At 46.5% G+C, this 12,180-nt stretch overlaps 1 protein-coding gene across 1 annotated transcript in view; it reads right to left on the minus strand.

The window, feature by feature from the left end:
• Positions 1 to 12,180, minus strand: part of LOC126999552 (striated muscle-specific serine/threonine-protein kinase-like) — a 119,141-nt gene that overhangs the window by 40,547 nt on the left and 66,414 nt on the right. The window contains exon 3 of the mRNA XM_050862293.1: positions 44 to 182. Within this exon, the coding sequence (XP_050718250.1) occupies positions 44 to 182 (139 nt within the window). The remainder of the gene's footprint in view (positions 1 to 43; positions 183 to 12,180) is intronic.

Below are 12,180 nucleotides of genomic sequence, written 5' to 3' on the forward strand. Positions count from 1 at the left end.
CCCCTCTTCCCCCCTTCCCCTCCTCCCCCTGTCCCCCCCTCACCTTGATGTCCAGGTGCACCAGGCTGAGGTCGTGCACCAACACCAGTCCCTCCAGGAGCTGTCGCGTGAAGCTGATGACGTCACGCTCGTAGGGCACCAAGTCCTCGTCCAGCAGCGTCTGTAGGTCCCCGCCGGCGGCGCTGCGGGGGAGGGGGACGGGTGAGCGGGGGGCGGAAAGGAGGGGCAGATAAAGAAGGGTGAAGAGGGTGAATAAAGGATAAGGGAGATGTCAGGGAGAGGAAAAAGAGGGCAAAGAAGGGCATGAGGGAGCGATAGGGAGAAGGATTAGAAGGATCAGGGAGAGAGAGAGAGAGAGAGAGAGAGAGAGAGAGAGAGAGAGAGAGAGAGAGAGAGAGAGAGAGAGAGAGAGAGAGAGAGAGAGAGAGAGAGAGAGAGAGAGAGAGAGAGAAAGGGGAAGGGAGGATGAATAAGTGATAAGGGAGATGCCAGGGAGAGGAAAAAGAGGGCAAGGGAGAACATGAGTTTAAGACAGGGAGCGCAAGGGAGAAAAATAGGGAGGAGCAGGGAGAGAGGGAGAGGAGGGAGAGAGGGAGAGGGGAAGGGAAGGGAGGTAAGTCAGGGTCACAGAGAAGGGAGAGAAAGGAGAAAGAGGGGAGCAATGCAGGCAGGAGGGGGGGTGAGAGAGGAGGAGGAAGAGGGACTGAAGAAGAGGAGGTGAAGAGGGAAGGGGTACAGGGAGATTGAAGAGGACAGGGAGTGACAGGGAGGAGGATTGAGAGGAGGAAGAGGAGGAAGAGGGAGGAGAGAGAGGGGAAGGGAAGGGAGGTAAGTCAGGGTCACAGAGAAGGGAGAGAAGGGAGAGAGAAAGAGAGGGGAGCGATGCGGGGGAGGGAGGTCAGGGGTAAGGGAGAAGGAGGAGGAGGAGGAAAAAATGAGGGGAGAATAGAGGAGAAGAGAAGGGAAGAGGTAAAAGAGAAGGAAGACGGAGGAGGAAAGTGAGGAGGAGAGAGAAGGGAGAGAAGGAGACATAGATAGATAGATAGATAGATAGATAGATAGATAGATAGACAGAGATAGATACACAGGTAGTACATATATAATTTAAAGGAAACTTAATCTAATACTTTAAATTTCTCTCTCTTGTGTATTAAAAAGTTAATTGTTTGTTTTTGTTTTGTTTTGATATTTGTCTTTGTAAATTCTCCTCCTCCTCCTCCTCCTCTTCCTCCTCCTCCTCCTCCTCTTCTTCCTCCTCCACATCACATCCCTCTTCCACTCCTCACCAATCCATTCCACCTCTTCCACTACTACTATCCTCCTCCTCCTCCTCCTCCTCCTCCTCCATCGCCTTATCCTCCTCCGCCGCGCCATAGGGGAAGGCTCGACAGCGATACACTATCATCTAATCACCATCATCATCATCCTCTCTTGGCGTTGATAGTGATCGGCCATTATCGTTCTGTTTAGCCTTTCCCCTCTTCTTTTTTCTTCTTTTTTTCTTTTTTTCCCTCCCGTCTTCTTTTTCTTCTTATTTTTTTCATTTAACTCCCTATCATCAGTTCCTCTCTACCCCATCTTTACTCCTTCTTCTCTTCCTCCTCCTCCTCCTCCTTTTCCTCCCCTTCTTCTTTTACCTCTCTCCGTTCCGTCCCGTCCCGACCTTCTCTCTCTCTCTCGTCTTCTGCTTCTTCTTCTTTTTCTTCTTCTTCTTCTTCTTCTTCTTCTTCTATTTCGTTCGTTTTCTGGTCTTGTTTTTTTTCCATTTTCTACTTTTTTTCTGTTTATTTATTTTTTTATTTTGTTTGGTTTCATTATTTTTTTCTTTATTTCTTCTCTTTCTCGTCTCTGCATTATCCCATTTCTCCTTTCCTTTATTTTACTTTCTTCCATATCAATATTATCCATTTCTTTCCTTTATTTCTTCTTTCCTTCACTTCTCTCCTTGATTTCCTTCTTTGTTTCCTTCACCTCCGTTCCTCCCTTCCTATCCTTCGCTACGTTCCTCCTACACCCGAAGAAGCAGAAGGAATCACTCGAAGTCTCCAGTCATCTTACCCTCGTCTCCTCGTCTCCTGCCTCCTCCTCCTCCTTCTCCTATCCTTCGCTACGTTCCTCCTACACCCGAAGAAGAGGAAGCAGAAGGAATCACTCGAAGTCTCCAGTCATCTTACCCTCGTCTCCTCGTCTCCTGCCTCCTCCTCCTCCTTCTCCTATCCTTCGCTACGTTCCTCCTACACCCGAAGAAGCAGAAGGAATCACTCGAAGTCTCCAGTCATCTTACCCTCGTCTCCTCGTCTCCTGCCTCCTCCTTCTCCTCCTTCACCTTCCCCCGCCTCGCCCCAGCCCGATTTGGTCCTCTCGATAGGGTGAAGATAAGCTAGTTAACGTAAGGAAGTGCAGCGTCACCCCACTAGACGAGGCGAGCGTGTCTGAGGGGAGTATTCTTAAACATTTCGAGCCCAAGAATACCTATTTGACAAGGCTTTCGTGTAGGTGTTTGGGGCATTTCCAGAACTAGCTTTATGACCCTGGTGGTAGTTCGACCCTTCTTCTGTACCTTGAATGTGAAAAAACACCGTATTCTTAACATTTCTGGGCGCCAAACCACACCTATTTGGCAAGGCTTTCGTATAGGTATTGTGGGCATTTCCAAGGGGTGGTTATATGGCCCTGGTGGTAGTTCGACCCTTCTTCTGTACCGTGAATGTGAGAAAACCACTCCTGAAAACTCTTGTGTCTGATAAGGCTTTCGTATTGGTGTTGTGGGCATTTCCAGGATTAGTTTTATGACCCTGGTGGTAGTGTGACCCTTCTTCTGTATCATGAGCGTTAAAAAAAGCACTCCTGAAAACTCGTGTCTGATAAGGCTTTCGTATTGGTGTTTGGGGCATTTCCAGGGGTAGTTTTATGACCCTGGTGGTAGTGTGACCCTTCTTCTGTATCATGAACGTGAGAAAAACACTCCTGAAAACTCCTGTGTCTGATAAGGCTTTCAAATAGGTGTTGTGGGCATTTCCAAGAGTAGTTTTATGACCCTGGTGGTAGTTTGACCCTTCTTCTGTACCATGAACGTGAAAAAACACCCATGAAAACGCAATTAATCTCCTGTTTGGCCTTTGGAAATAGTTGAGGTGTGCAAATATGCCATCTTGTCGCACTAAGTATATTATATTTCTCTACGGGAAAGGAAAACAGCTCAAGGGCAAAGAAACGAAGAGAGAAAAGAAAGAGAAGAAAAAAGAGAAATCATCTGTAACTCGATCTAGGAGGAGGAGGAGGAGGAGGAGGAGGGCGGGGCAGGAACATCGACTTTCCTCCCCCTTTCCCTTTCTCTCCCCTTAGGTAGCAAACGGGTTAATGATGATGAACGCTGGCCAAGACCTATACCGGCGGCTCCCCGGGGCACGCGTTACCCTGGGGTCGCCGAAGAGAGGCCGCCGCGCGCTATATACAGCCATCAGAGGCGAGTCGCTGAGTGTTAATCGGGATCTTGCCTTAAAATGTGGAGCTGGTTTGAGGACAGCGACGTGGCTTGCCTGACTAACCCGTGTGGAGGGAGGGAGGAAAGGGAGGGGAAGGGAGAGAAGGAGAGAGCTTGGGAGAGAGAAGAGTTGTGTGTGGAGAGGAAGGGAGGAAGGGAAGGGAGAGGAGAGAGCTTGGAAGAGAGAAGGGTTGTGTGTGGTGGGGAAGGGAAGGGAAGGGGAAGGGAGAGAGGGAGAGAAGGCTTGGAAGAGAGATAGGTTGTGTGTGTGGAGGGGAAGGAAAGGGAAGGAGAAAGGAGGAAGGGAGGAGAGAGAGGGGAAGGGAAGAAGGAAAGGATAGAGAGCGGAATGGAGAGAGGGAAGGGAGAGAGAGAGGAAGGGAAGAGAGAGAGAGGGGAAGGGAGAGAGGGAAGGGAGAGAGGAGAGAGATGGGTTTGTGTTTGGAAGGGTGTGTGTGTGTGTGCTTGTGTGTATAAGGGAGTATATGTGTGTGTGTGAGAGAAAGAAATAGATTGCTTGGCTAACTCGTGTATGTGTGTGTGTGTGTGTGTGTGTGTGTGTGTGTGTGTGTGTGTGTGTGTGTGTGTGTATATATGTGCGTGGAAAGGACAGAGAGAGAGAGGGAGAGAAAGAAGAGTGTCTGTGTTTTATCCTTCTCCTGTATCTGTCCTTCTATCTATCTGTCTGTCTTTTTACTTCCCAAAGGGCCGAGGGACAGGGCAGGACCTTGAGCAATGTCCTGTCCTCCTTGTTGCCGGGACAGACTATAAGAGTGGGGATCGTTAGGCAAGGTCACCGTTGGGCGGCCGCGGGGCTTGGCTACCTGGGGACGCCTCTACCTGTCCTGCGTGATTAAGGAAGGTGTGCGAGGTGAGGCAGGAGGAGGAGGAGGTAGAGGAGGAGGAGGAGGAGGAGGAGGCTTGTCAAGTGAGGATGCTGAGGAGAGACGGGAGATAAAACGTAGTGAATGAAAATAAGAAAATATAAACAGAAGGAGGAGGAGGAAGAAGAAGAGGAAGAGGAAGAGGAGAAGGAGGAGATTACCAAGGGAGGATGCTGGGAGATGAGACAGAGGAAGAGGAGGAGAAGGAGGAGGCTTGTCAAGTGAAGATGCTGAGGAGAGACGGGAGATAAAACGTAGTGAATGAATATAAGAAATTATAACCAGAAGGAGGAGGAGGAGGAAGAGGCAAGGAAGAGGAGGAGAAGAAGGACTACCAGGGATGGATACTGGAGAGGAATGAGATAAAAAAAAGTTAATGAAAATAAAGAAGAATAAATAAAAGAAGAAAGAGAAGAAGAAGGAGAAGGAGAAGGAGGAAGGAGATTACTAAGGATGCTGCTGCCGGGTGATGAAATAAGGAGATGCTGCGGAGGGATTTACAGGTATTAAGACCCATAAAACCAGGTAAATGACAATGAGGAGGAGGAGGAAGAGGAGGAGGAGGAGGTGGAGGCGAAGTGGAGGATTAAAAACAAATAAGGTAAAGAGTCCACCAGGAGAGGTTGGTGGAGGAATATTTGGAATGGAAGGGAGCAAGTGGAAGGGAGATTAAAGGAGGGAGGGAAGGGAGAGAAGGGAGGGAGGGAGAGGTATAGAGTCCACCAGGAGAGGTTGGTGGAGGAATATTTGGAATGGAAGGGAGCAAGTGGAAGGGAGATTAAAGGAGGGAGGGAAGGGAGAGAAGGGAGGGAGGGAGAGGTATGGAGTCTAGCAGGAGAGGTTGGTGGAGGAATATTTAGAATGGAAGGGAGCAAGTGGAGGGAGATTAAAGGAGGGAAGGAAGGGAGAGAAAGGAGGGAGGGAGAGGAGAGTGTCGAGCGTCAACCTTGTCTTCTGTTTGTCAAGTTAATTATGTCATTCTTTATATCTTCCTCGTGGGACAAAGGGAAGAGGAGGAGGAGGAGGAGGAGGAGGAGGTATGGAGAGAGAGAAAGAGAGCCTCCATTTATGCTTTTCTCACCCTCTTCCTTCTATTTCTCTTTACATTTCTCTTACTCCTTTTTATCTCGTTTTCCTTTTCCTCTCTTTCTCTTTCAGGAGGAGGAAGAGGAGGAGGAGGAGGAGGAGGAGGAGGTATGGAGAGAGAGAAAGAGAGCCTACATTTATGCTTTTCTCAACCTTTTCCTCCTATTTCTCTTTCTCTTTCTCCTACTCCTTTTTACCTCGTTTTCCTTTCTCTTTCTCTTCTCTTTTTCCTCCTCCCTGTCTCCCTTCCTTTCTCTCTCTCTCTCTCCTCATTCTCTTCTTTCTTGTCTTCTTTCCTCCCTTCTACCCTCCCTCCCTCCCTCCCTCGCTGTCAAATGCAGGCAAAGGAAACCCTATTGGCTCATTACGAGGTTGCCCGCTCTAGTGATGCCCGACAGTCATTTGGTACCCGCGGAGGAGATGAAAGGCAAGTGTTTATAGTGGCGCCATCTCGCTCGGCTCATGCTGCCCCCCCGGAGCTCATCTCTGACCCTCATTTTAGAGAGGGAATCTAGAGTCTGGGTTGATAGGGACTTGTGGCAGCGGGCGGGACGCGAAACTGGGTCCCCCGAAACGACGCACCCGCACGCTGACCACTCAACCACCGCCTCCACACAATATTTATTATTTATGAAGGAAGGTTGTTGCAGTGACGGATGACTGTGTAGAGTTTGCGAGCCATTCTGTGATACTTAAATGTTTTGTTTGTTTGTTGTTTTCATTGTTTTTGTTGTTGTTTTTGTTGTTGTTGTTGTTGTTGTTGCTGTCAGGTCGTGTGCTTGTCGCTGTCATTTGTCGCTGTCTTGTCGCTGTTTGTCCGCGTCGTGTTGTGTACGTGTTCCGTTCTTGTTCTAAAGGAGGTCATAACACTCTTGACACACACACACACACACACACACACACACACACACACACACACACACACACACACACACACACACATAATTATATCCTTACAGTGGTTGAATGTCTTTATGATTTACGATCCTAAGACTTTTTTTTTTATTTATTTACATTTTTATTTTTCTTGGCTACGAATGCCTTCACCTTGCTTGGACTTTCTCTCTCTCTCTCTCTCATTAATTGTTTGTGTTCTCATTTACACGTAGAGAGAGAGAGAGAGAGAGAGAGAGAGAGAGAGAGAGAGAGAGAGAGAGAGAGAGAGAGAGAGAGAGAGAGAGAGAGAGAGAGACCCCCCACCCCCTCCCATCCCCAATCCAGACCCCGATATGGCCCCCACAAACGACTAGGCCTACCAAAAAAGGAAGAAAATTAATAAGTGTGTTTCCTGGCCCTGGACGAGGTGGAAGGAGGCGTTCTAGTTCCTCAGGTGATCCGGATACTTAATTTTACCTAGGCCTAATTTTTTTTTTTTTTCAAAGGGAACAATTCGAGAGCAAGGAGGAGGAGGAAGAGGAAGAGAGGAGGAGGAGGGAAGGAGTGAGGGGGTTGAGGAGGCGGTGGAGGAGAGGAAGAGAAGGAGGAAGGGAAAGAGGAGAAGGATCGGAAGAGGAGGAGGAAGAGAAGGAGGAAGGAGTGAGTGGGTGAGGGAGAGGATTGGAAGAGGAGGAAGAAGAGAAAGAGAGGAAGAGGAAGAGAAGGAGGAAGGAGAGAGGGATTGAGGAAGAGGATCTGAAGAGGAGAAGAGGGAGAGAGGAGGAAGAGAAGGAGGAAGAGGGAGAGAAGTAGGATCGGAAGAGAAGAGGAAGAGAGGAGAAAGAGAAGGAGGAAGGGAGGAGGAGGAGGACTGGAAGAGGGTTAAGGGAGGAGGAGGAGGAGGAAGAGAGAAGGAGAATGGAAGAAGTATATAAAGAGAAAGAGAGAGAAATAAATGGATAAAAATAGATAGATAGAGAGAGAGAGTATAGATATCCAGAGTGCCCAAACCTTACCTTCAGTTTACCTGGATAAGTCTTAATTAGCACGTATCTGCGGCCTTCACCTTTCCTCACCTCGCATAAAATCACCATTACCGACAAGGGCTTAATATCAGGTGAATTAATTAGTCCTCATTACCTCTGTCATTAAGGTGGATATGCGGGTCTTCATGAGCGAGGAAATGAGGTTTGAAATATATAATGATTAGTGTTGTCAAGCGTTAGCCCTATTTGTTGTGTTATCACCTGTAATTACTAACATATTCATTAGCTTCATTTATTAAGTGTAGGATTGCTGTAAGTGCCTTTTACCTGCGTGGGGGGGGGGAGGGGGGGGGCTGTATTATGTCCTACCTGTTCTTTTCGCTTTTTTGTTTTTGTTTTCTTCATTTTCACTCTTATTTTTTATTCTTTTTTTGTGCGTGGATTGTGCTCATAATCTCAACGTTTTTTTGTCCTCTTAATTAAGCCTTTTTCCACCTCTTTTATCATTGTTATTAGCGATTCAGTGTGATGATCGTCTACTCCTCGGTTTTTGTTATATTTTACTTGTTATATTCGTATGTATGTGTGTGAATTGCTCTTTGATTCAACCCTTATTTCCCCATTTTACTTCATTTTTCTACTTCTTTTTTTCATTCTTTTCCCTCGGGTCAGTCAGTCAGTTAGTATAAGTAGAGTCAGTTTTACTTCATTTTTCTACTTCTTTTTTTCATTCTTTTCCCTCGGGTCAGTCAGTCAGTCAGTTAGTATACAAGTGAGTCAGTGGGATGGTCGTGTGTTCTCGTTTTATGCATATGTGTGTGAATTGCTCTTTTGATTCAACCCTTTTCTTAATTTTTCTACCTTTTATTTTTCATTCTCTTCCTTCGGGTCAGTTCGCCAGTCAGTCAGTAAGTAACGTAAGTGAGTCAGTGGGATGGTCGTGTGTTCTCAGCGCACCAAACACGGGGAGGAGGAGAAACGCGCATGCCTGTCTTGTCGTACCTGCGTTTTTTTCTTGCAGCTTAACACTATTTCCCTTCCCTTAATGGCGTGAGAGAGGGAGGGGGAGATGGAGGAAGGGGGGAGGGGAGGGATAGGGGAGGATAGGGATGGGGGGAGGGCAGCAATGGGGAGAGAGAGGGGAAGAAGGGGAGGGGAAGGGGAAGATAGGGATAGGGAGAGTGTGGGGATGGAAAGAGAGGGGAGAGGGAAGGGAGTGAGGGGGGGGGGCCGCGTGTATGTGTGTGTGTGTGTGTGTGTGTGTGTGTGTGTGTGTGTGTGTGTGTGTGTGTGTGTTCGCTCGCACCTCATTCGCACCTTATTTACCTACTCAGTTTGTTAACCCACGTTGAGAGAGAGAGAGAGAGAGAGAGAGAGAGAGAGAGAGAGAGAGAGAGAGAGAGAGGTGTAACCGGGACTAATGAATATTCTCCGTCTCGTAAAATACCTGACAAAAAAATATTGATAAGAAAATATATACACCTGCATTCATTTACATATTACTCATTTATTTAATGTATTATTTTCTCTTTATTTTATTTCTATTTTATTTTATTCATTTATTTCACCCGTTTATTCTTTTTTCTATATATTTTTTTTTTGGTGTGTGAATTTCGAGACTCAGAAAAGTATTACACAAACACGAGTATTAATTTTATATATTTTTTCTTCCTTTATTTTTCCTCTTAACTTTTTTTCTTCTTCTCTTTCTTCCTCTTCTCTTGTTATTTGCTCTCCTCTTCTCTCTTCCGTATTCTCTTTTTATATATATTTTTTCGTCTTCAATCTTATTTTCTTTATTCTAATTTGTCCTTCTCTCTTTTTTTCCCTCTTCTCATTTTTCCTCTTCTCTTTATTTTCTCCTCTTTTTTTACTGTTTTTTTTCCTATACTCTTCTTTTCCTCTTCCTCTCTCTCCCTTTTCCTCACATTTATATATTTTTTCTTCCTTTTTTTCCTCCTTACATTTTTTCTTCTCTTTCTTCCTCTTCTCTTGTTATTTTCTCTCCTCTTCTCTCTTCCGTATTCTCTTTTTATATATATTTTTTCGTCTTCAATCTTCTTTTCCATATTCTAATCTTTCCTTCTCTTTTTTCCCCTTTCTCTTTTTCACTTCTTTTTCCTCTTCTCTTTACTTTTTCCTCCTCTTCTTCTCTTTTTATTCATTTTTCTCTCTTTTTTCTTTCTTTCGTATAAGTGGAACATTGACTTAATATATGCATCGGGGCGCCTAAGAGTCTTGCAAGCATTTTTCTTCACGAGGAGGAGGAGGAGGAGGAAGAGGAGGAGGAGGAGGAGGACGAGGAGCGTGTAAACAGTGTGAGTTTCCATTAACAGAGTGTCGACGTAGCGTGAGTCATGGAGGGAGGGAGGAAGGGAGGGAAGGGAGGGAAGGAGAGAGTGAGAGGGGTAGGTTAGGAGAATGGAATGAAGGAAGGAAAGGAAAGGAAAGTAAAAAAGGAAGGAAGGAAGGATGGAGGAAAGGAAGGAGAGAGAGAGAAAGAGGAGAGAAGTAGGGAGGGAAGGAAGAAACGGTAGAATGAATGAAGGAAAGGAAAGGAAACGAAGGAAGGAAGGGAAGAAAGGGAGATGGGAAGGAAAGGGAGAGAGAAGAATGGAAAAAAAAGAAAGGAAGAAAAAATGAAGGAAATAGAAATAAATGAAGAAAGAGAGAGAGAGAGAGAGAGAGAGAGAGAGAGAGAGAGAGAGAGAGAGAGAGAGAGAGAGAGAGAGAGACAGGTCATCCAAGGTCATCATAAGGTCATTCCCATCACTAAAACTCATATATCTCCACCCTAACACAAAACCTATACTCAACCTGTCTAGGATCTTGCTACCGACCACCACTACCTCCTCCTCCTCCTCCTCCTGCTCCTCCTACTGCCTCTACCTGCTATTATATCCTGCTGGTGGGCGTGCGTGCTGACGGGCGCTTGATCTATGCCCCTTCCTTACTGCTGAAGGTGAAGAGGGTTGGGTTAAGGCGCTTGAAGAGGATAGGAAAGAGATTGAATGATGGGGAAGCGGTTTGCAGAAGAGAGGATTTGACTACCACTGCGAGTCTCAAGGTACGGTCTGTTACATGAGGAGGAGGAGGAGGAGGAGGAGGAGGAAGATAAGGAAGAAGGAAGAGAAATAGTACCGTAGCAAGGGTCAGTTACAGTATGCAGAGAGGGGCTCAAATCACCGCTTCTGTATGTAATGTGAGGGAGGAGGAGGAGGAGGAGGAGGAGAAGAGAGAGGGTGAGAAGGAGGAGAGGAATAGGATCGAAAGAGAAGGAGGAAGAGAGGAGAAGGAAAAGAGTGTGAGAGAGAGAGAGAGGGAGATGATGACTTATGCAGACGTTAGAGGAGGAGAAGGAAGAAGAAGAAGAGGAGGAAGAAGAAGAGGATTAGGAGGAGGAGCATGTGTATAAATTCATATTCTTAAAACATTTCATCTCCCAAGCACACACACAAATTTAACAAGGCTTTCGTAGGAGTTGCGGGCATTTCCAGGGGTAGTGTTATGACCCCGGTGGCAAATTGACCCTTCGTCTGTACCGTGAACCAACGCAACCACTCATTAGAACCCGAGTGATCTCCTTCTCGGCCTTTGGGAGTAGTTGGTGTGGGGGGTGGAAGCCTCTGAGAATAGCCACCCATATGAACATTCAGTGATTCGACGCTGAGAGGCATTTGGCTATTCAGTGCTCAGAGGCATTTGTCTATTCAGTGATCAGAGGCATTTGGCTATTCAGTGATCAGAGGCATTTGGCTATTCAGTGCTCAGAGGCATTTGGCTATTCGGTGCTCAGAGGCATTTGGCTATTCAGTTCAGGCTCCGGCTCACCACCAGTCAAGTTACTTCACCCAAAATCATGTTCGCCCGCCTCTCCGTCTTTCCCTTATTCGTCGTGAAGGAGAACTAATAGAAACGCGACCACTTGATTGAAAAGGGAATAATCATGTTTGAGACTCGTTCACTCGTTGTGTAAGAGAGAGAGAGAGAGAGAGAGAGAGAGAGAGAGAGAGAGAGAGGAGGAGGAGGAGGAGGAAGTTAAAAAGCGATAGAGAGGATGGGAAGAAAGATAAAGTTAAGGAGAAGGAAAAGGAGGATAAATAAAAGGATTTGGAGGAAAAGGAGGAGGAGAAGGGAGATGAATATATAATCAAAGAGAAGAAGAGAGAAAGGGAGGAAGAGGCGACATATTGAGGAAGAGAATGAAAGGAGGAAAGACGTGAAGGAAGGGAGATGGAAGAAGGAGGGAGAGAGAAGAGGGAGGGAGGGAGAATGAGATGGGAGGGAGAGAAAAAAAGAAGATAAGGGAGAAAGAAAAGGAGGAAAACGAGAAATATTGAGACTGCGAAAGAAAGGAAAAAGTGAAGCAAGGGAGATGGAGGAAGAAGGGAGAGAGAAAGAAGGGAGAGAGAAGAGAGAGGGAGAGAGGGAGATAGGAGATGAAAGGGAGAAAAGAAGGGAGAGAAAACAAACTGAGAAAGCGAAAGAAAGCAAAGACATGAAGCAAGGGAGACAAGATGGAAAAAGGGAGAAAGAAGAAGGAAGGGAGATGAAAAGCAGGGAGAAGGAAGGGAGTTTGAGGGAGTCTGTGAAGCACATTAAGGTCGTGCTTGCTTTAATCTCTCCCCCCATTAGCGTTAATGAGGCAACCCGCGCCATCACTCACCCGGGGCCTTGAGGCGACCACGGGGGAGAGAGAGAGAGAGAGAGAGAGAGAGAGAGATAGGGAGAGAGAGGGAGAAAGAGAGAAAGGAGGGAAGGGATGGAGGGAGAGAGAGAAGCTGAAGGGAGGAAAGGAAGGATGAGAGGGAGAAAGGGAGAGGAAATGAGGGAGATGGAGAGAAAGAGAGGGAGATAAGGAGGA

The sequence above is a fragment of the Eriocheir sinensis genome, chromosome 16, assembly GCF_024679095.1.
Source record: "Eriocheir sinensis breed Jianghai 21 chromosome 16, ASM2467909v1, whole genome shotgun sequence".
Classification (NCBI taxonomy): Eukaryota; Metazoa; Arthropoda; class Malacostraca; order Decapoda; family Varunidae; genus Eriocheir; species Eriocheir sinensis.